The following is a 25,311-nucleotide window of genomic DNA, read 5'->3' on the forward strand; positions in this document are numbered from 1 at the left end:
TATGCATACGTTTGCAAAGTTTACACAAACTTTGACAAACAAAAGAAAAGTGCGTCTGCAGTTTGTCGTTTGAACGCTACATTTGTTTCTTAATTCAACCTGATTAAACACAGTATGTGTTTCTACATCTGTAAAAAGTACGTTTACCAACAACATGTGCATGCATTATTGAAAGTTCAAAGAGGGTCAGTAAAGACTTACCAAAATGTACATCAAGTAAACTTTTAAAACATTCATTTAATTTATTATACCACTTTCTTTTGGCAGCATTTTTTTTATATGCCATTTACCTAGACGTAATGACATCGTGACCCCGCTTTAAACCCCCATATGAATTCTGAAATTAATGAATAATATAAATCCTACATTAATTAGTTCATTATCCCAAACAGTTGAACGCATTATTGTTTCTACTAAATGGAATACACAAATTAATTTTAATATTTGATATCATCTTATTGAAAGCAATAAATGTCATCTCTTAACTTTGATATAAAATCCATTTATCTGTACAGGGATGATGTATCATTAGTGGTGTAATGACCGTTTCTGCAAATAATCTTCGTCTTCTTATTCACGAAACGGAAGATATATGAAACCGGCTCGTTATAAAATATTTGTCGTTCTAGTTTATTCTTTAAAGAAATTTTGGGGTAAACAAGTTTAACAAAAATATCGAGCTTCAAGGTAAATACCGAGCTTCAAGGTAAATACCGAGCTTCAAGATAAATACCGAGCTTCAAAATAAAAACCGAGCTTCAAGATAAATTCAAAATTTAGAAAGTCCATAAAAATTGATGAAATCAAAGTCACGTTTAATTTTATCAACCATTATGGGTAAAAAAAAACACTTTCAAATTCCTGACTTGATCGCATCTTAATGAACATGTTTTACATTTGCTTTGAGCAGCAATGCAGCAATCAATTACAATTTTTGAAATACCAAATTAAGAAGCAGATGAAATAAAACAACCCTGAAGTGCAACCATATGTTTTCCATCAACTGACAGGTTTAAAAAAAAATATACCAGGTACAGATACTTCATACGTATTTCTGATCTACAAAAAAACTTTCAGATCTATTTATTGGGGTAAAATGTATAAATAAGATTTTGAATGCCACTTTATCAATTATATGTCACGTGCACATATTAGATGACTATCACATGACAGTGTGGTTTTGTTGTTAAATGTATTGAGGAATGAATAAGGACCAATTCAGAAAACTTTTAACCTTAGCATAACCCATACTTCCAAATACGTTATACGTTCTTTTGATGAAGTTGAAAAGAATTTCTGAAAGTAATTATATCCCTAACGCTCAAAAACTTAATCAAATGCACCATATACAGCTTTGACATTGAATTTATAGAATCTGTCAGACATATCCCTTTGTCAATAAACCAGACAAATTATTTTCTTAGAAAATGTCAAGTCAACATATAGATTTAACTTTCCATACAACAGAGGAAGATTCTTTTATTATGCTTCAGTCCATTCATTTGTAAGCACAAACGATAACAATGGATATTATTTTCTTTTTCAGGCATAAGTAAACGTATAATCATGGTTATGCAGATAAGCTCATCTTATTGAACATTTAATGCGGTTTTATGTATAATATTTAAATGAAGTTAGAACGGTTTAATTTTGTAAGTTATATAAAAGACTTAAAAACTAAGACGCAGGTGACAGTTTGTTGCTCAATGGTCGGGTTGCAGTGGCGGATCCAGCAATTTAAAAAAAAAGGGGGGGGGGGGGGTCCCAGCCCAAAGTAAAAGGGGGGGGGGTTCCAACTATATGCTCCCATTCAAATGCATTGATCGTCCAAAAAAGGGGCGTTCCAACCCCCTGAACCCCCCCCCCCCCCCCCCCCCCCCTGGATCCGACACTGGGTTATCTCTGACACATTCCCAATTTCCAATTGCAAAAAAGTCATTATCAATCTGCTATTGTAGATTTTCCTGCTGGCTATTAATTTTTCATAGATTTGATAAAAATTAAGTTCATGGTTGTAACATATTCTTTAGGACTTCCTAAAAATTGTCATTAAACTTTATATATACATATACCCACGAATGCAATATGAGTATTCTATTTATGATAACAAATTCACAAATTCACATATCGACATATTTTAAAGATACTGAATCTGCGAAAATAAAGACTAAGAAATAAAGTTCTGTAATTTAAATATTTTGAAGTCAGCAGTCAAAATTCAATCTAAATATCAAAACTTCATAACATTAAAGAAATGGAAAATTAATTCAAAGGGAAACAACTATATCGAATGTCGTACAACAGGGGTTATCTTTACGTTTACGTGAAATACGTCAGTGCTGTTTGCATTATATTTTGATCGATCGCTTTTGTTTATAATTATAAGATCACCAATTCAATTTCTTGATTGAATTTTAGAACGTGTTACTATCAAAATAATTAATCTCTTATCAAAAGGAAATAGTAGCATCTTGATAATGATTATTACGTAGTTTGAACTTTATGTTGCAGTATATTAATGTACAGATTTAACATTCCATTTCATAGTAATCTGTCAACAATATCAAAGCAGAGGAGATAATAAATTGCTTTTGTCACTCGTTTTTTCTTCATAAAAAAATGTTGAGAAGACAAAAAAATGTATAAGCTGTCTTTGTAATAGTCGTACAAACTCGATAAACTTTACTATTTTACAAGTTACTCTAGATAGCTGCAATATTTTGTATGCCCCACCTACGATAATAGAGTGACTTTATCCCCGTTTTTCTGTCCATACGTCCATCTGTCCCGCTTCATGTTAAAGTTTTTAGTTCCTGTAGTTTTTTTTTATTTTAAATATAATCAATTTGAACTTGGTAGAATACATGTTCCCTGTGATATGATCCCTCTGATTTTAATGCCAAATTTATTTTTTGACCCCTAATTTCACCGCTATGAGTTGCCGTTCGTGTCATTGGCGGTATGCACATACCTTGTGAAATTATCAACGCTTTGGTTTTTAAAATCAAAGTGTTGGTTTTTATCATCAACGCGTTGGTTTTTCATACTGTATGAATTACGAATCAACGCGTTGAAAGTTAAGACCAAAGCGTTGATAGTGAAAACCATCGCGTTGATAGTGAAAACCATCGCGTTGATAGTTAAAAATACCAGTAACGCGTTGGAAGTAAAACCAACGTATTATCAATACGATAGTAAAAACCAACTCGTTTGAAATGTCATGCGGTATGTTCATACCGCCAATGACACGAACGGCCACTCATACACATCCTACTGAGGATAGAAAATGATATTGCAAGTGGGCATCCGTGTACAATGAACACATTCATGTTTTAATTTAATTTAATTTTGTTGGGAAAGTTTTGATAAAAACAAATAAAAACTTGCAATACAACACACCCAACAAAGGCTTTAATTATTTTTTATATTCAATTTTGCAATGTTCTGCACATCAGGACTAGGTTTTCAATTCTCCCCTCACAAGTATGTTTTGCCGCCTTTTACTATGATAGTTCACATTATCACAAATACAATTTAACACAAACTAATGTACTAGTTTTAGGATGTAATTTTTATGTTATTCCTCCCGATTCTTTTTAAGTGCAAGAAAAGAACATGCATTTACATTATATAACATGCCCATGCATTCCTCTGACGACTTGCAAGCATGTTACTTCGTAGCATATATGTTAACACATGTAAATTTCAAAACTTGTATCACGCCTAGATGTTTTATTTTTATTTTACTGAGAAGAATAGTTGTCCAGGAATTTTTTCTCATTCAAAGACCCGAGTTAAAAAAAGGAAAATTCCTTGCTTATATTTCCAGTACACTTTTGCTTTAAGTTCATACATTTCATTATACACTTAAGCGTAGAATATAATGCATGTTTGGTAAAGCATGGTATCCAAAATAATAAAAACTGCCTAAAATACCAAAAGTCCGTTTATCCTTCCGCATGTATGTATGAATAATATACAGATACGCACACCTCGAATGAGGACCTTAAATCCAAAGCCTCGCGTAGCGACATTGCCCTGTTCTCTCCACATTAGACACTTTTACAAAAACTCATTTAGGGTAGATGTGCCTTTTGCAACATGACTGTTATTTCCAGTGGTAAACCGAATTCTCTGTCATAAATTTAGAAAACCGTAATTTACTGATTCAAAGCTTATAAATCGATAAGAAATATTCAAATTAGGATAACAAACAAAATCTGAGGGAATAGAATGACCCACAATAGAAGTTTACGTAAGATGAAATAATTTGTTCACTTATATATCAATTGCATACAAATCCACCGAAAGACCCCAAGTGACATACATAAATTGAATTTTTATTCCAACTTATGGTATGAATAAATTAGTATTTCGGATAATCCAGTTTATTCCGATACAGTGATGAATAAATTATAGTAGGTCAAATTTGACCCACAATAGAAGGGAGGCCACCATAATGTATGCTTCAGTTAATTTAACATTGAGATATTGTCTCATCTGGGTGTTAGGCAAACAAGAGGCTAATCAAATAGTAATTGATATTGAACAACAAGTTGGAATGTTTTTCCCCATGCAGCTAATTCTAGGCTCGGAAAAATTGTTAGTTTAGCTTTAGTGAATAAACCCGTTATTAAATGATTACTTCCCTATCCACAGTGTGATTGGCAATTAAGAATTCATTATCTGCGAGCTTAACCGTATTATATACTACTCTTGAACTCAGACAATCAAAGTGCCAACAATTCACCCTTCATTGATAGGATTTTCTTGTCAGTCTAAGGCAGGTTATTTTCGTAGCAGTACTCATCTCATAAAATATTCAATATGTAATAATATATAAAACATATTTGTTCTTGTCGGACAGGGCGATGAAGCTTTTGGGTGAAAGACTTCTTCATATCAGTGTTTATTCATATTCCGATAAAAAATTGATTAAATTCATTGATGGCTTGTTAGCTTTTTATTTGGCTTCTATACTATTAAACGAGAAGACCTCATGTTGGGTGTCGCTTCTCTTCCTTCCACAATAAATCAATCATCATGTCTCTGTGTCCTATAGGTAACATGCATAGTCCCATTTGTCATCCATTCTTATGATTATTCAGATTGAGTTATTTTGGGAGAAAAAAGAGAAAAAGGTGTCATACCACCAATTACTTCCTCAAATTTAGAACGTATGTGAAAGTAGGCCTACTCGGACAAAAAATAGTGCATTTGATGTCCTTTTTTACTTAAACTAACCGACAAATTGGCAGAAATGAAACTTTTGGTGAAAGAGAAATATATTAAGACCATTTTGAGCTAAAATCTACTTGTTTATGAGTTTGCATTCAAAATTGAGGATTAATGCACTCCATAGTATACTAATTTAAGATTTCCAGAAAACCAGGGGTTATTTTTAGTGGTACCTCTATTCGGAACACCTTTTCTTTTTTATATGATTTTAAACACCTAGTGAAAATTGGCATGTAGAAAGCTGATACATGTAGGATTCAGGAAATACCTGGTTTCTTTGAAGTTAAACTTAAGGTAAAATATTTAGAAAGCTGTGAAAATTGTAAAATTTGGTTGAACAGATAGGGACTTTTAATTGGTGGTATGACACCAAAAGGAGTCCGGATATGATTCCGTCATCGGACTAACTTTTTGTCATAGATTCCGGTTTGAAAGGCAGATGGCAGTTAGGTCCGCTGCTGTATGCCCTGAGGTAATCGGTGCCCTGAGGTAATCGGTGCCCTGAGGTAATCGTGGTAGTGCGTCATTGATTAAATACGCACGAAAATATAGTTCTTATTTAGATAGATCTTGATACCAAATTTTAATGTGACCAAGTACCAAAGATGTCAACAAACTTCCCAAATGATTTTATCATTTGTATTTTATCATTTGTATTCACCGATCATTCATTTCCTATGTACGTGTAGGGTGGGGATGGCTGGTAAAATTATAAACTTCTTTCTTTTTTTTCTTTTTTATAAAAGTTCAATTAATGATCTGAAGTATTCATTCATGACAAGGTTACCTGAGGTAACACCAATTATAACAACAAATACAACCATTAAGCTCAAGTCAACTGAGGTAACTTTATATATACATCACATAAACAATACAAATATATGAAGTCCTACATTCTAAATTCTAAATTAAGAAATTGTGTAATTAAAATATAAATGTATACACTAGCAAAGTATGTACTAAAAATTCTTTCATAGCAGGGTTACCTGAGGTAACCCAAACAATAACAGCAAAATACAACCTTAATTCAGATCACCTTTACATATACATCACATAAAAAATATAACTTCAAAGAATTCCTACATTAAAAATTAAGAGGTTGCTGTATTACACCATAAATGCATATACTAGCAAAGTATCTACTAAATATTCTGTCATGACAGATTACCTCAGGTAACCCATGAAATAGAAACAAGTAGTATCCATTCATATCAAGTTAACTTTCAGAAATATCACATAAACAATACACATCTATGAAGTCCTACATTTAAAATAAAGAAATTGTCCGATTACAACATAAATGTTAACACTAGCAAACTATCTCAAAAGCATTCGTCATAACATGGGTACCTGAGGTAACCCCAGACATAATTACAAATATAACCCACTTAACTGAAGTAAACTGAGGTCACCTTTACATGTGCATCACATAAACAATACAACTTTCATGAAGTCCTACATTTAAAATAAAGAAGTTTGTTTATTAATGTAAACACTAGCAAAGTTTCTACGAAGGATTCATTCATTACATGGTTACCTAAGGTAACCATAACAATAACAACAAAGATAACCCATCTAACTCAAGTTCACTGAGGTCACCTTTTAATATGTATACATCACATAAACAATACAAATCTAGGAAGTCCTACATTTTTAAATTAAGAAATTGTGTAATAAGAATATAAATGTATACACTTACAAAGTATATACTAAGAATTCTTTCATAGCAGGGTTACCTGAGGTAACCAATACAAAAACAACAAAAATAAACTATTTAACTCAAGTTAATTTAGATCACCTTTACATATACATCACATAAACAATATAACTTTAATGAATTCCTAAATTGAAAATAAAGAAGATGATTTATTACACCATAAATGGATATACTAGCAAAGTATCTACTAAATATTCTGTCATGACAGGGTTACCTCAGGTAACCCATGAAATAGAAACAAGTATTATTCATTCATATCAAGTTAACTTAAGTCGCCTTTAAGAAATATCTCATAAACAATACACATCTATGAAGTCCTACATTTTAAAATAAAGAAATTGTTTGATTACAACATAAATGTTTACACTAGCAAACTATCTCAAAAGCATTCGTCATAACATGGGTACCTGAGGTAACCCCAGACATAATTACAAATATAACACACCTAACTGAAGTAAACTGAGGTCACCTTAACATGTGCATCACATAACAATACAAGTTTCATGAAGTCCTACATTTGAAATAAAGAAGTTTGTGTATTACAATTAATGTAAACAATAGCAAAGTATATACAAAGAATTCATTCATTACAGGGTGACCTCAGGTAACCCAATAATAACAACAAATACAACCCATATAACTCAAGTTAACTCAGGTATCACCTTTAAATATATATGCATCACATAAACAATACAAATCAATGAAGTCCTACATTTTTAAATTAAGCAATTGTGTAATAAGAATATAAATGTATACACTTACAAAGTATATACTTAGAATTCTTTCATAGCAGGGTTACCTGAGGTAACCAATACAAAAACAACAAAAACAAACTATTTAACTCAAGTTAATTTAGATCACCTTTACATATACATCACATAAACAATATAACTTTAATGAATTCCTAAATTAAAGATAAAGAAGATGATTTATTACACCATAAATGGATATACTAGCAAAGTATCTACTAAATATTCTGTCATGACAGGTTACCTCAGGTAACCCATGAAATAAAAACAAGTATTATTCATTCATATCAAGTTAACTTAAGTCGCCTTTCAGAAATATCACATAAACAATACACATCTATGAAGTCCTTCATTTGAAATAAAGAAATTGTTTGATTACAACATAAATATTAACACTAGCAAACTATCTCAAAAGCATTCGTCATAACATGGATACCTGAGGTAACCCCAGACATAATTACAAATATAACCCACTTAACTGAAGTTAACTGAGTTCACCTTTACATGTACATCACATAAGCAATACAAATTTCATGAAGTCCTACATTTGAAATAAAGAAGTTTGTTTATTACAATTACTGTAAACACTAGCAAAGTATCTACGAAGAATTCATTCATTACAGGGTTACCTGAGAGACAGGGTTACCTCAGGTAACCTAATAATAACAACAAATACAACCCTTTTAACTCAAGTTTACTCAGGTAACATATATCTATACATCGCATAAACAATACAAATCTATGAAGTCCTACATTTTCAAATTAAGAAATTGTGTGATTAAAATAAAAATGTATACACTAGCATAGTATCTACTAATATTTTGTTCATAACAGGGTTACCTGAGGTAACCAAAGCAATAAAAGCAATAACAACCAATTCAACTCAAGTTAATTCAGATCACCTTTACATTTACATCACATAAACAATATAACTTCAATGAATATCTACATTGAAAATGAGAAGTTGGTTTATTATACCATAAATACATATACTAACAAAGTATCTACTAAGTATTCTGTCATGACAGGGTTACCTCAGGTAACCCATAAAATAGCTACAAGTATAATCCATTGAAATCGAGTTAAGACAGATTGCATTTTCTAAATATCGCGTAAGTAATTTACATCTGTAAAGTCCTACATGTAAAATAAAGAAATTGTTTGATTACAACATAAATGTTTACACTAGCAAACTATCTAATAAGCATTCTTTCATAACAGGGGTACCTGAGGTAACCCCAAATATAATTGCAAATATAGCCCACTTAACAGAAGTTATTTGCGATCACCTTTACATATATATCCCATAAACAATATAACTTCAATGAAGTCCTACATTCAAAATGAATAAGTTGGTTTATTACAATTAATGTAAAGACTAGCAAAGTATCTACGAAGTATTCAATCATGACAGGGTTACCAATTTTAACACCAAATACAACCCATTTAACTCAAGTGAACTCGTGTAACATTTACATATAATCGCATAAACAATACAAATCTATGAAGTCTTACATTTTAAATTAAGAAGTTGTGTAATTACAGCATAAATGCATATACCAGCAAAGTATCTACGAAGTATTTTTCATAACAGGATTACCTCAGGTAACCCAAAAAATAACAACAAATATAATCGATTCAAATCAAATTAACATAAGGTTGCAGTCTTGTTATTGACTGCACCATAGGCTTACATGCAAAACAGCTGATCTTAGAAAAAAAATTCATGTTCATACCATGGATGTACAAAAGTGAAATTGTGATTTAATTGAAAAAAAGGGGGGTTGCCACGAAGAATAAAACGTTACGCAATCCTGAAGTCAACTCATTTTTTTCTACTTTCTGTTTGCTATTTTCACTAGACCTCACCACTTCAAGTAAACATGATATCCTTCCACTTTCCTGGAATGATATCCCCAAAAGATGCAAGATTTTTTAAAAAGTCTATATTTATGTTTCCATTCGCCATAAACCTATAAACAAACAGAAAAAAATTAGTTCAGAAAAAAATTCAGTCTACTAAATTATCTGTAAATCTCATTCTTGTCTATCTTAAGGAATAACCTGACCATGCACAGTTGTACAGTGGTTCACTGAGGTAACCTGACCATGCACAAGAATACAATGGTTCCCTGAGGTAACCTGACCATGTACAGTTGTACAGTGGTTCCCTAAGGTAACCTGACCATGCACATTAGTACAATGGTTCCCTGAGGAAACCTACCATACACAGTAGTACAATGGTTCCTGAAGTAATCTGACCATGTACAGTAGTACAATGGTTCCCTGGGGAAACCTGACCATGCACAGAAGTACAATGGTTCCCTGAGGTAACATGACAATGCACAGTATTACAATGGTTCCCTGAGGTAACCTGGCCATGCACAGTAGTACAATGGTTCCCTGGGGAAACCTGACCATGCACAGAAGTACAATGGTTCCCTGAGGTAACATGACAATGCACAGTATTACAATGGTTCCCTGAGGTAACCTGGCCATGCACAGTAGAACAGTGGTTCCCTGAGGTAACATGACCATGTACAGTAGTACTAGTGCAATGGTTCCCTGAGGAAACCTGACAAGGCACAGTATTACCATGGTTCCCTGAGGTAACCTGACCATGCACAGTAGTACAATGGTTCCCTGAGATAAACTAACCATGAACAGAAGTACAATGGTTCCCTGAGGTAACCTGGCAATGCACAGAAGTAAAATGGTTCACTGCAGTAACCTGAACATATACAGTAGTACAATGATTCCCTTGGGAAACCTGACCATGCACAGTAGAACAATGGTCACCTGCACAGTAGTAAAATGGTTCCCTGAGGTAGCCTGACCATGCACAGTAGAACTGTGGTTTCCTGAGTAACATGACCATGTACAGTAGTACAATGGTTCCCTGAGGAAACCTGACAATACACAGAAGCACAATGGTTCCCTGAGGTAACCTGACCATGCACGGAAGCACAATGGTTCTATCGGTAACCTGACCATGCACAGTAGTACAATGGTTCACTGAGATAAACTGACCATGCACAGTAGTACAATGGTTTCCTGAGGTAACATGACCATGTACAGTAGTTCAATGGTTCCCTGAAGTAACCTGATCATGCACAGTAGTGCAATGGTTCTCTGAAGTAACCTGACCATGCACGGTAGTGCAATGATTCCCTAATTACTTACCATGCACAGTAGTACAATTGTTCCCTGAAGTAACCTGACCATGCAGAGTAGTACAATGATTCCCTGAGGTTACCTACCATGCACAGTAGTACAATGGTTCCCTGAAGAAACCTGACCATGCACAGTAGTGCAATGGTTCCCTGAGGTAACCTGACCATGCATAGTAGTACAATGATTCCTTGAGGTAAACTCACAGTACACAATAGTACAATGGTTCCCTGAGGTACCATGACCATTCACAGTAGAAAAACGTTTCCCTGAGGAGACTTGAACATGCACAATAGTACAATGGTTCACTGAGATAAACTGACCATGCACAGTAGTACAATGGTTTCCTGAGGTAACATGACCATTTACAGTAGTTCAATGGTTCCCTGAAGTAACCTGATCATGCACAGTAGTGCAATGGTTCTCTGAAGTAACCTGACCATGCACGGTAGTGCAATGATTCCCTAATTACTTACCATGCACAGTAGTACAATGGTTCCCTGAAGAAACCTGACCATGCACAGTAGTGCAATGGTTCCCTGAGGTAACCTGACCATGCATAGTAGTACAATGATTCCTTGAGGTAAACTCACAGTACACAAAAGTACAATGGTTCCCTGAGGTACCATGACCATTCACAGTAGAAAAACGTTTCCCTGAGGAGACTTGAACATGCACAATAGTACAATGGTTCCCTGAGGTTACCTGACAATGCCCAGTTGTATAGTGGTTACCTGGTGTAACATGACCATGCACAGTAGTACAATTATTACCTGAGGTAACCTGAACATGCACGGTAGTACAATGGTTCACTTAAGTAACCTGACCATACACAGTACAATGGTTCCCTGCAGATTAGTATAATGGTTCCCTGGGGTTACCTGACCATGCCCAGTTGTACAGTGGTTCCCTGAGGTAACCTGACCATACACAGAAGTACAATGGTTTCCTGAGGTAACCTGACCATACACAGTCGTACAATGGTTCCCTGAGATAAACTTACCATGCACAGTAGCACAATGGTTCCCTGAGGTAACCTGGCAATGCACAGTAGTACAATGTATTCCTGAGGTTACCTTACCATGCATAGTTGAACAGTGGTTCCCTGAGTAACCTGACAATTCATAGTTGAACAGTGGTTCCCTGAGTCACCTGACAATGCATAGTATTACAATGGTTTCCTGAGGTAACCTAACCATGCACAATAGAACAATGGTTCCCTGAGGTGACATGACAATGCACAGTAGTACAATAGTTCCCTGAGGTTAAATAACCAAGCACAGTAGAACAATGGTTTCCTGAGGAAACCTGACAATGCAGAGTAGTACAATGATTCCCTGAGGTACCTTACCATGCACAGTAGTAGAATGGTTCCCTGAGGTAACCTGACCATGCAAAGTAGTAGAGTGGTTCCCTGAGGAAACATGACAATGCACAGAAGTACAATGGTTCCCTGAGGTAATCTGGCAATGTACAGTAGTACAATCGTTCCCTGAAGTAACCTGACCATGTCAATAGTACAATGGTTCCCTGGGGAAACCTGACCATGCACAGTAGTACACAGGTTCCCTGAGGTAACATGACAATGCACAGTAGTACAATGGTTCCCTGAGGTAACCTGATCATACACAGTAGTACAGTGGTTCCCTGAGGTAACCTGACCATGCACAGTAGTGCAATGGTTCCCTCGGTAACATGACCATGCATAGTAGTGCAATGGTTCCCTCGGTAACATGACCATGCACAGTAGAACACTGGTTCCTTGAAGTTACCCGATCATGCACAGTAGAACAATGGTTCCTTGAAGTTAACCGATCATGCACAGTAGTACCATGGTTCCCTGAGGTAACCTTACCATGCACAGTAGTACAGTTGTTCCCTGAGGTAACCTAGTCATGTATAGTAATTTACATATGACCTGAGGTAACCTTGTCATGTACAGTGATTTACAGATGACCTGAGGTAACCTGGTCATGTCAATAATTTACAGATGACCTGAGGTAGCCTGTCCGTGAAAAAAAAGAACATAGATGTAATCTGGACTGACTAAGCTGACGAAGGGAGTTATGAACATTCAATTGTGGTAACCTGAGGTTTGTAGAAAATTAGCGTTTTGCAAAGTTTATCTGTGGTAACATGCAGCTGGTACAATGACCATGAAGTTGTGACCTTAGGTAACCTCACCATATTCTAACATACAGAGGTATTCTGAGGTTACATATTTATATACAGTAGTTAAGAAATGACATTAGTTAACATGTGCACTTGGCCATGTATAGAAATGCAGAAGTGCCCTGAGGAAAACTAAAAAAATAGTGTTTTGTAAAGTTTATACAAAGTATGGTAATACGAGTATGTGCAGTAATACAGAGTAACCTCACCATGTACAGCAATACAGAGGTAATATAAGTTAACCTCACAATGTTCAATCATACAGAGGTGACCTGAGGTAACCTCACCATGTGAGCAATCATAGATATGTTCTATGATACAGGAAATACACAGTAATTTAGAGATGACCTAAGGTTATCTGACCATGTACAAAAGTCCACTGGAGATGTGAGGTTTTTCCTTGAAAATATCCAACATCTCTCAAATAAGATTGATTAAGACAATTAACATTTTAAAAAAGCAGTTATATACTTTATAACCTGTGCTTGTAACTACGTTACTTTCAAAGTAATGTCAAATGAAAAACAAATAGATTTTTTTTAATACTGGTGAATAAAATCCTTACAGTGTGCACTGGCTGGTCATCATCGCGTATGATACGATTTTGATACTCATACACAGCTAATGAATATTATGCATGAATATAGATAAAATCAGCACGTGTAGCCATAGACTGAGAGATGTAGATTTGTAGTGTAAATATATAGATGCCGTTTATAGAATACAAAATAAGATCAGAAACATAGTTATTAAAATTGAGAAAGGAAATGGTGAATATGTCAAAGCAACAACCACCTGACCATAGAGCAGACAACAGCCGAAGGCAACCAATGGGTATCCAATGTAGCGAGAATTCCCGCAGCTGTAGGTGTCCTTCAGCTGGCCCCTAAAAATATGCATAATAGTTCAGTGATAATGGACGTCATACTAAACTCCGAATTATACACAAGAAACTAAAATTTAAAATCATACAAGCCTAACAAAGGCCAGAGGCTCCTGACTTGGGACATGCGCAAAATTGCGGCGGGGTTAAACATGTTTATGAGATCTCAACCCTCCCCCTATACATCTAGCCAGTGTAGAAAAGTAAAAGCATAACAATACGCACATTATAATTCAGTTCAAGAGAAGTCCGAGTCCGATTTCAAAAGATGTAACAAAAGAAAATAAATAAAATGACAATAGTACATAAATAACAACAGACTACTAGCAGTTAACTTACATGCCAGCTCCAGACCTCAATTAAACTGATTGAAAGATTGTGTGTTCATCATATGAATATCAGGCACAATCCCTCCCGTTAGGGGTTAAGTATCATACTATAATAAAATATATGAGAAGAACATAACCCGTGTCATGCCAACAACTGTTTTTTTTTTTAAATAGATGTGTTTAGTTCCGATTCAAAGACTCTATCAGTGAATCAATATTAAAGCCAAAATATGCAATCTTTAATGACCTGACAACAGTATCGTAACTATATCCCTTTTTAATAAGTCTATTTAAAGGTTTTGTTAGTTTCTGAGGAGAATACTGACATGTTTGTTCTTTATATAGAATACTTCGATAAAAAATTGGATGTGAAATACCTGAACGTATAAGATGTCTGCATGTTTAGTTATATTTACGAATTATTTCCTTATACCGATGATAAAATTTAGTATATATTTTGACCAGTTTGTGATATCGAAAACCCTGGTGTAATAATTTTTTAGTAATTCATAAATTTCTCTCGCTAAAATCTAATACGTTGTTACATACACGAGAGAATCGTACATGTTGAGATATATTAACACCATAAGATGATTACAAGGGAACGTCACCATCTACAAATGGATAATTATTAATAGGAAATGAAAAAACATCTCTCTTATCAAAATTTTTTGTATTAATCTTCCCGTTTATGATATAGATATCAAGATCGAGGAAAGGACATTGGTCATTGTTATCATTAGCTTTAATTAAAGTAAGTTCTACAGGATAAATTTCTTTAGTATACACACAGAAATCGTTATTATTGAGAGTCAATATATCATCCAAATATCTAAAAGTATTGTTAAATGTTTGTATCAAATATTATTTTGATGGGTCTTTGCTAATTTAAGTCATAAATTGTAACTCATAACAATACAAAAACAGGTCCGCAATAATTGGTTCACAGTTAGTCCCCATTGGAATTCCAATAACTTGACGATATACGGAATCTCTAAAGCGAACAAAAATGTTATCAAATAAAAATTCAAGCGCATAAATAGTATCAAAGCATGTCCAATTGACATAGTTCTTTTGTTTATTGCTACTAAAAAATGATCGCAAAGAGTTTGAACATATGTACTTGCATTCCGACTTTTTAAATGCCCAGTTAATTAGGGATGCGATTTTTTTCTTAATAAGAATATGAGGCAATGGGGTATATAGGGTAGAAAAATCAAAACTTTGAACAGATTTAAAATCACCAATATATGCATGCAATTTATCAAGTACTTCCAACGAGTTTTTGACACTTCAAAAATAATTAATTCCACTATTTTCAAAGGCCTTATTTGAACAATTTATTATCAGGTTTTTTTTTATTGTACCAAGTGTACTAGTAAGTAAAACAGACAATTTAGTAGTTGAACAATGGACAGTGGCGGGTCCAGGGGTGTTCTGGTTATAGGAACCCTTTTTTGTGGAGATCAATGCATTTAAATGGAAACATATAGTTGGAACCCCCTCCTTGTGTCCTTGTGTCCTTGTGTCCTGGATTGGGAACCCCCCTTTTTATAAAATGGATGGATCCGCCACTGCCCCTCATGCAGTCGGACAAGATGGACTGATTTCCAATAACCTATCTATTAAATGTTATCATTTTCTACTTATGTTACTTTAAAAGAAGTAACCAAAATCAATATATGCGTAATCTGTCCATATGTTAGTGTCATATATTATTAACTATTTTACAGCCAATCGAGTAAAATACGAATCTATAAATGTATGCTTTGCTTAAATGATAAAGATTTATGATTAGTTATACTTTGATATAATTGATGGAATACTTTTCACATATCGATTGTGTGTACAACTTTTATGAGAAAAAAAACGTACGTGCCTGCCCCAAGTCAGGAGCCTGTAATTCAGTGGTTGTCGTTTGTTTACTAGTATGTGCTACATATTTGTTTTTGTTCATTTGTTTCATATAATTAAGGCCGTTTGTTTTCTCGTTTGAATTGGATTTCATTGTTATTTCTGAACCTTTTATAGATGACAATGCGATATGGACTTTGCTCATTGTTGAAGGCCGTACGGTGACCTACAGTTGTTAATTTCTGTTTCCTTTTGTGGACAGTTGTCTCATTGGGATTTATACCACAGCTTCTTTTTTATATGTATCATTATTGAACGCATACATATCGTTATCTAGGTTCTTCTATTTTAATTGTATATATATATATCTATATCTACTACCCCTTTCGAATAAACAAAGAATGGCACACAAAAAAGCTTTAAATAAAATACATTTCAAACAAAGATAAGAAAAAACCAACGAAAGTGGTAATTATTTAACAATTTTGGATTAGTGTTAATGCTAATCTTACAGTGCAAGATGCATGCAGTACACTTAAATTCAAATAATGCCGTGACAGTTTATAGCGATATTTTGTGTAACAGCTCTGTGGCGGGTCCAGGGGTGTTCTGGGGATAGGAGCCCTTTTTAGTTGGAACCCCCTCCTTGTGTCCTGGATTGGGGACTCCCCCTTTTTTTTTAAACACTGCCCCTCATGCAGTCGAACAAGATGGACTGATTTTAATAACCTATCTATTAAATGTTATCATTTTCTACTTATGTTACTTTAAAAGAAGTAACCAAAATCAATATATGCGTAATCTGTCCATATGTAAGTGTTATATATTATATATTACCAAACACAATGATAGTCAAAGTTTCAACAGGACATTCACGAAACTTAGGCAGCAATCATTTCATTTTCAGGGGGGGGGGGCTATGGTTTGTTTTTTAAAGTTTGTTTCTAATTGTTTTGCCACTATATGTAATGCTAAAATTGAAATGAAAGAAAAAAATATTTTCGACCTGTCTCCAAAATAAATCCATAGCCCCCCCCCCCCGAAAATCAAATGTTTGCTGCCTTAGGCATGTGTGGATAACTTTTATTCTTTAATAGTTAGTTTAAATAATTGTATAAACATTTATTTACATAAATCTCTATGAAACCAGTTTTTGACAACTATTATTATAAAAGTTTAAATCGCCATTCAAATAATGTTTTCTTTTTAATTATTTTAAGTCATTTACGTTTGACTAAGTAAATATCTGTTCACGTTGCAATGATCACAAATAAACCAAATATTTGGATTTTTTTTCGTGAATTATTTGTCGTAACTTATTGTAAAAAATTGTATGTGTTCCTGTTTTCTCCTATTTTTCGCACATATACTGTCAGTCGAAATAGAAAGTACAATGATGTATTTTTAGTTTATTCTATTTTTAGATCATGTTATTACTACGCATAAGGGCACTATTGCCACGATTACCTGAGGGCACCGATTACCTCAGGGCATACAGCAGCGGACCTAACTGCCATCTGCGTTTGAAAGATGCGCAAATACAACCAATCGTATGATAGATAACTAAATATGAAAAAATAAATAAGCCAATTAGAGCGTTCTCCATAGCATGGGGTTAAGATCGCATGAACCACAACTATCATACCTCCTGATAGAGGACAATAATTATTTTTAGTGTTTATCTATATGTAAACTACGATTATGATACTTTAATATATAGAGACTCTCTGTATTCTGTCTACTGTTTTCTTTGAAATGTTTACTATTAAGGGGTCATACCAGTTGTATATATAATATATTAAAATAAGTAAAATATTTGACACAAGAACATTCAATCGTATGATGGATAACAAAAATGGAGAAAAAAAATAAGCCATCCAAAGCGTTCTCCATATCATGATGTTTAGATCGCAAGAATCACAACTATTATACCTCCTTAGAGAGGACTATTAATAATTTTTCGCGTTTATCTACATGTAAACTACGATTATACTACTTTGATACATAGAGACTTTCTAATTCTCTATGGGACTTTCTAAATTAGTAAAGAAAGTCGGGCCTGATTCTGTCTACTGTTTTACTACTTCAGGGGTCATACCAAGTGCATATATATTAAAATAAGTAAAACATGCTTAACTTCATCTAAAACTACCTCGACCAAAAACTTTAATCTGAAGCGGGACAGATACGGACGGACGAACGAGCGAACGAACGGACAGACTAACCTGAAAACATAATGCCAATAAATGGGGCATACAAATTTATTGTTGAAAGGGAAAGTAGTGATTTAGCAAAATTGAAAGTAAGGTAGAGATTAAAAGTAGGCGAGCATTTTTCGGAGCGTCGGGATCGTGTGTTTTTAAGCTCGGGATTTGGGGATTGATCCTTACTGGATCCTGGAATATATTTTTCGATTTCGAGATTTCGGGATATGCATTTCTTTTAATTCTGCATCTCTGGATTTCATGGTTTTAAGCGCGGGATTTCGGGATCAGGACCCCTCCGGCCACCCTTCAAATTAGCCTTAGTCATTTATACATGATTCATATCCTACAATTGACATCTTAATAAGGCTCTCAAAAGAAAAAAAAAGACTGACGGATTGTCATAGAAGCATATTTTATTAGACTAATAATGATCTATGATATATAAGCAGTTAGATTTATTTCATGTTTGAAACGGTGCAAATTGTTGATTTTATTTGACTTTTACCAAAAGCAGCATTGTACCAAAGGAGAAGAATAATTGTGGTCTGAGGCCAGACACACGAAAATATTTGAATTTAACAGAAAGGAAATAAATATCGGACTTTTGAACTAGGGAGAAGGCTTTTTATACCTTTTATGAAATTTCCCATACATACAATCTTTTACAAAAAATCATCCTACAACAGTCCACAAGCTGTATATGCCCGCGATTTCGCGGGTGTGTTCTAGTACATGTTTAAAGCTAGTAAGCATCTAGCAAAAGGAGATAAATGTTTCAGATTTCAGGTTTGAAGTCGAATTAAGCCGAACATTTCTTTGAGAGGTGCTTGGCTGGGACAAAACTGACAGTTACATCAATATTAACACACAGTATGGAAACCTTTTTTGTGCCTCTTATTTCTTTAAAAATGCGATGGTATGGTTTTCATCAGTTTGCAAACATTCGAAGTGTAGAAATAGAATGAACTGTAGAGGCAAGTAAAATGAATCGTGTCCGTAAACATAGTACACTGTTTTATAGCTGACTATACGGCATGGGTTTTGCTCAGAGTTGAAGACCGCTAACTTCCATGTCATTTAGACTGTGGTGGATAGATGTCTCATTGGCATCATACCATACTCCTTGTTTGTATCAACATGCATGTTGTTTTCGGTAATACACCCGAGGATATCATATTTATAGGTGCAGTTTACTTACGAAGACTTGTAGTTCAATCAACTTTATTTGTTAAGCAACTTTGTTAAAAAAAAGTGTCTTGTTGTTAAGTTTATCTGTCATTGTACTGTAACAGTTTACGTAAGATGAAATAATTTGTTCACTTATATATCGATTGCATACAAATCCACCGAAAGACCCCAAGTGACATACATAAATTGAATTTGTATACCATCTTATGGTATGAATAAATTAGTATTTCGGATAATCCAGTTTATTCCGATAGAGTGATGAATAACTTATAGTAGGTCAAATCTGATCTGTCCTTTTTATGCTTTCTCCTTTTTGCTTAATTTTAAATTCTAAGTAACCGTGGTCTTCTCACCTTAAGTTAAACCATAGCTGGGACAACATCCCTAATGCGCCTTGAAATGGAACATAGAATAAATGTGTAAAAACTATGGAGCTAATGTAATGTGTTCAAAGTATTAAATTTTCAAAGAACTTATTGTGTTAAAAAGGGGATATTTTACCACAAGGAGCCGCATCACAACAGGATGTTCGGGGTTTGCTAATATACGGAAAAAGTAATCTCACTTCGTACCCCGAAAATTTAACCCCATATGTGAAAATGTCACAGCTTCGAAACAAGCTATCATACATATCCAAGTTAACGATATGGACTGAAGAAAGGAAGAAACGTTACCCTTACCGCCTATGTAAAAACAATTAAAGATTTTGACCCAGCTCAGATATTCCCTTTCAAGGATACACCATTGCTGATATTGTCTTTAAAATCAGAAAAGATAAGCAAATGCAAAAAAAATAAATAATTGAAAATAGAACTAGTTCAAAATTGTTAAAATATACTGGAACATGACTTTCGGTCGAATTTCATAGTATGCATAAAGACTTGCTGGAGGTTCAGAAATTTGCACGCACATGCAAGCTATTTAGTGAAACTATATTTTAATATTCTTCACGGACTTTTATTCATTATTCTACCATCCTCCCTACAAAAAAAGCACAAACAAAACAAAACTAACCGAAACAGTCGAAACATATTTTGCTAATATGCAGTTTCTTTTTATCTTTCAGTCTTGTGAAGAATACCTCAATGTTTGAGAATGTGACGTTTGATATACCTAAAGCTTCAGTGCCACGATACATAGATACACTACAACAGATTTCACCCGAGATTTTATTAGTCGACAGGATTATCTCCCCTGTTTGGTATATCATAGGCTTTATTGGGAATCCACTCTCGGCTGCTATATGGTTCGGAAAAGGTAACCGAAAAAATTCGTCTGCTGTTTATCAAGGAATATTAGCAATCGTAAATATATACTTCCTAATTGTTCATTTTATAATGGAGCTTAATTATGCCTGGGGCATACAGTTATACGCCAGTGATGGTGCATGTGAAACGTTCAGTGTTTTCCTTATGATACCGCAGTATCTGTCACCGATGTTGGTTTTAGCTTTTACAATAGAACGATATATTGCTGTATGTCATCCATTTCAGAAGAAAAAATTCTGTACTGTAAAAAGAGCTCTTATGGTATCAACTGGTATGTTTATCATAGCAGCTGGATTATCGTCAGTCCAGGCCTATCTTTGGGACTATGATGACAAAATTAAACTGTGCGCCTTCCTTAGCTTCGGAGACCGAAACTTTGAGAAGATATGGACGCTTATTACTGAGATTTTACATTTCTTATTAATACCTTTATGTGTACTTATTTTTAACATACTTGTTATTGTTGAAATACGTAAAATAGATGCCCGGGATACCACAAGACGTTATTCTGGGCACAGTGGAAGTGCAACAACAACATCAACAGTGACATTGTTATCAGTGTCGTTTTATTTCATATGTACGTTACTTCCGGCCTCCATTGTTTATGCAATGCAATCTTTATTACCTCATGGTAATCAAATGTCAGTTGAAAAGATGGTGTTGGATCCGACATGGAGGAAATATTTCCAGTATTTAATGATTAGAAAAGTGGTAGAGGAGATTTGTCTTTCAAATCAAGCTTGTTATTTTTTTATTTATTATTTAACTGGGAGTTTATTCAGGAAACGTGTTCATAGTATGTGCTGTATAAGCCCATGTTGCCGAAAAAAGTCAAAGGCTGAACTTTCAAATGAATACGCATTTGCTATGTATTCACCTGTAGCTTCAAAAGATCTCAATGCCAATAGTCAAGAGGAAACAATGATATCGATGTAAACATTTGTATTCTCAGAAGTTCATCACATTTCATGTGCCATATTCCCTGCTTGAAGCAGATCGTTCATTTATAAACTATTCTCGTGGGAGTCGTAATGCGATAGGAAGAAAGTACGCGGTTTATTGTCTCTCAGGACCTACTGGGAGGACACACATGTTGTTTCTAATTATTTTCTTCGTCTGTTTATTAACTGCGAAGTATGTTGCTATTTCCGATATTTGTCGGATTATACACGAGAAAAAAAGCAATAATTGTGTTCTTGCTGTGAATGACATATATCAACTAAAAATATAACTTCAGGCTAAATGTATTTCAGCGTTAAATTTTACTACCCAGAAAAGATAAAATAATACATTTTCATAGCATTTATCATTTTCAATATTCCGATTAAAGCTTCTGCCAAACCCGAGGACGTTGTTGTCTAAAAAATTGCTAAAAATCGTTTACATTATGATATGATGAATCAACTATCTATAAAAGACGAACACATTACAATGCTTAAGTATCGTACTCGTTTTAAGTTTATTATTTACTCTTCTCATAAAAAACCCAGATATATTTGCACGGACTATTCATATTCATTTGTAATGACCGAACGTATTGCCATGCGAACAATGAGAGAGTAAATAAAGAAATATTTCGGGTAAACTTCAATGAGACGGCAATCCAACAATAATACACATCAAAAGTTCTTTTTGCATTGATATTAACTTAAAACAAGTGTTGCATGCGATTGAGTTGATACACTGCTACACTAAAACTAAAGACCAAATACTTAAAAGCTTTCTTTTTGAGATGGAAAAGTGAGATGCTTTAATTTTGACAAAAATAGCTGGAAGCCAATAAAGGATAATACTACCATTCTTTTGATGTGTAAATAGTTATCAAGGGTACCATGATTATAATTTAGTACGCCAGACGCGCGTTTCGTCTACATAAGACTCACCAGTGACGCTCATATCATAATATTTATAAACCCAAAACAAGTGCAAAGTTGAAGAGCATTGAGGATCCAAAATTCCAAAAAGTTGTGCCAAATACGGCTAAGGTAATCTATGCCTGGGATAAGAAAATCCTTAGTATTTCGAAAAAATTAAGTTTTGTTAACAGGAAATTTTTATAAAAATGACCACATTATTGATATTCATGTCATCACCGAAGTGTTGACTACTGGGCTGGTGATACACTAGGAGACGAAACGTCCACCAGCAGTGGCATCGACCCAGTGGTGTAAATAGTTATCAAGGGTACCAGGATTATAATTTTATACGCCAGACGCGCGTTTCGTCTACACAAGACTCATCAATGACGCTCATATCAAAATATTTATAAACTCAAACAAGTTCATAGTTGAAGAGCATTGAGGATCCAAATTTCCAAAAAGTTGTGTCAAATACGTCTAAGGTAATCTATGTCTAGGATTAGAAAATCCTTTGTATTTCGAAAAATTTAAAGTTTTGTAAGTCGGATATACTGCGAAAAACATCATTCAAAAATAAGGTTAAATAACCCTTTTATACTATACAAATAAAATACTTGATATTTCAGCAACTTTGATGATGTTTCGTCAAGTTCTTGCAGCTTTGATGCCGTTAGTTCATTTCTTTACATCTTGTTTATCTTACTTAAGCTTCCAAGAACCTTAATCTCTAGTGAGTAGCATACTTTACGGAGATATTCGGTAAAGGTGCAATATTTTTCATCTATCGATTCGTATAAAATAATTTAATTCTTTGTATGATTTTGAAGAAAGGCCAGCACACATTTCGATAAAAATTGCATCATTATTTATCAAAGAAATCTACATGAAATTTAATATTTGATACTATATTATCATAAGATGTAAAGTTTTTAATATTCTTACTCTGGCATGGAGGTTCATGCACTCATGTTTCTGTATGTTAAAATCTATGTCAAGTCGCTATTTACATCGGTAGTTCTTTCTTTTCCTTCTTAATAAAATGAAATTTTAAAAAGAAATCGTCTTTCGGAGTTAACTGTTAATAAAATTGTTATTTAAATTCTGTAATTACCTTTATGTTAATATTTTTTGAAAGGTCGTACGTACTTTTGAATAACTATATCTTCATGCACCCTGCTGAGAAAATGAATTGGTGATTAACATAATATAGCAGAAATACTTAAACTGTTTACTCTTATTTCTATTTTTGCACCAATTTCATCAGGTGTGTGAGGGTACATTTGCATTTCGAACATTTAGTAAACAAGTTTATGGTAAACAATTGTGCACTTTAGATATTTTGTATTGAAAAGCACGAACGAAAACTCTGGAACATCAAATGCACATATATAGAAAAGAATGCGCTATTTTAGATATAGAATACAGACGAGGAATAACATCTATTTTAGTTAAGGTCCAGTACACTGCTCCTAAAGTGCGAGTCGAGCAATTACTTTAGTCTTGTTTTATTAACGTGAATAGCAATGCGAAATCCTGTTCCGTATCATTTTACACGAATAAACAATAATTCCCCAATTCACAATAAAAGAAAATAATGACCCTAGATGAGAATCGTTGATATGACACCAGTTGAATTGCAAAAAGTTATAAATCCAAATAAGTAGAAAGTTGAAGAGCATTGAGGACCAAACATAACATGAGTTGGTATCGATTTTCTCTTGTCACAAGGACTGTATTAGCAATGTGAAGTACTGTTCCGCCGCTAAGATTCGCCTATTTGCAATGTAGGAATTCTTCTATCTGAAATAAGAGCATTATATTTATTTACCTAATTCTTCAACTATATCTTAAGGGAAAATAACAATCAAAATTATAAGCTGTAACTGTTGTCTCAGGAGATAAACAGGAATAAAAGTTTCGATATCTATTCCAATAGTTAAAAATACTCATAAACTGTAAAACAAGATAATATCTATTTTATTATCAATCAAAACTGGCCTTTAGAGTTACTCTGTATTTTAATGCAGTATAAACAAGATGTGGATACCAACACATAATAGTATACGAAGCTACTGAAGAAAATGAATTTCCTCCACTGGGTCGATGCCAATGCTGGTGGACGTTAAGTCCCCGAGGGTATTACCAGCCCAGTAGTCAGCACTTCGGTGTTGACATGAATATCAATTGTATGGTCATTGTGTTTTTTTTTAATATATTTACAAAACTTTTTCGAAAAACTAAGGATTTTCTTATCCCAGGAATAGATAACCTTAGCCGTATTTGGCACAACTTTTTGGAATTTTGGGCTCAATGCTCTTCAACTTTGTTCTCGTTTGGCTGTTTAACTATTTTGATCTGAGCAATTGATGAGTCTAATGTAGACGAAACGCGCGTTTGGCGTATTAAATATAATCCTGCTACCTTTAATAACAATTTTCAACACTGGGCCGATGCCACTGCTGGTGGACGTTTCGTATCCGAGGATACCACCTGGCCTGTAGTCAGAACTTCAGTTTTCACATGAATAACAATTATATGATCATTTCAAAAAAATCCTGTTACAAAACTTTGAATTTGTCCAAAAAAACTAAGGATTTTCTTATCCAAGGAATAGATTACCTTAGCCGTATTTGGCACACCTTTTTGGAATTTTGGTTGCTCAATGCTCTTCAACTT

At 34.1% G+C, this 25,311-nt stretch overlaps 1 protein-coding gene across 7 annotated transcripts in view; it reads left to right on the forward strand.

Annotated features, from left to right (window-relative positions):
• Positions 1–22,076, forward strand: part of LOC134714455 (G-protein coupled receptor 183-like) — a 57,024-nt gene extending 34,948 nt beyond the window's left edge. For all 7 annotated transcript variants that reach the window (XM_063575705.1, XM_063575704.1, XM_063575706.1 and 4 more), the window contains exon 2: positions 20,575–22,076. In XM_063575705.1, coding sequence (XP_063431775.1) covers positions 20,575–21,712 — 1,138 coding nt within the window. In that variant the 3' untranslated portion in view covers positions 21,713–22,076. The remainder of the gene's footprint in view (positions 1–20,574) is intronic.
• Positions 22,077–25,311: the final 3,235 nt, after the last annotated feature.

The sequence above is a fragment of the Mytilus trossulus genome, chromosome 4 (genome assembly GCF_036588685.1).
Source record: "Mytilus trossulus isolate FHL-02 chromosome 4, PNRI_Mtr1.1.1.hap1, whole genome shotgun sequence".
NCBI classification, from domain to species: domain Eukaryota; kingdom Metazoa; phylum Mollusca; class Bivalvia; order Mytilida; family Mytilidae; genus Mytilus; species Mytilus trossulus.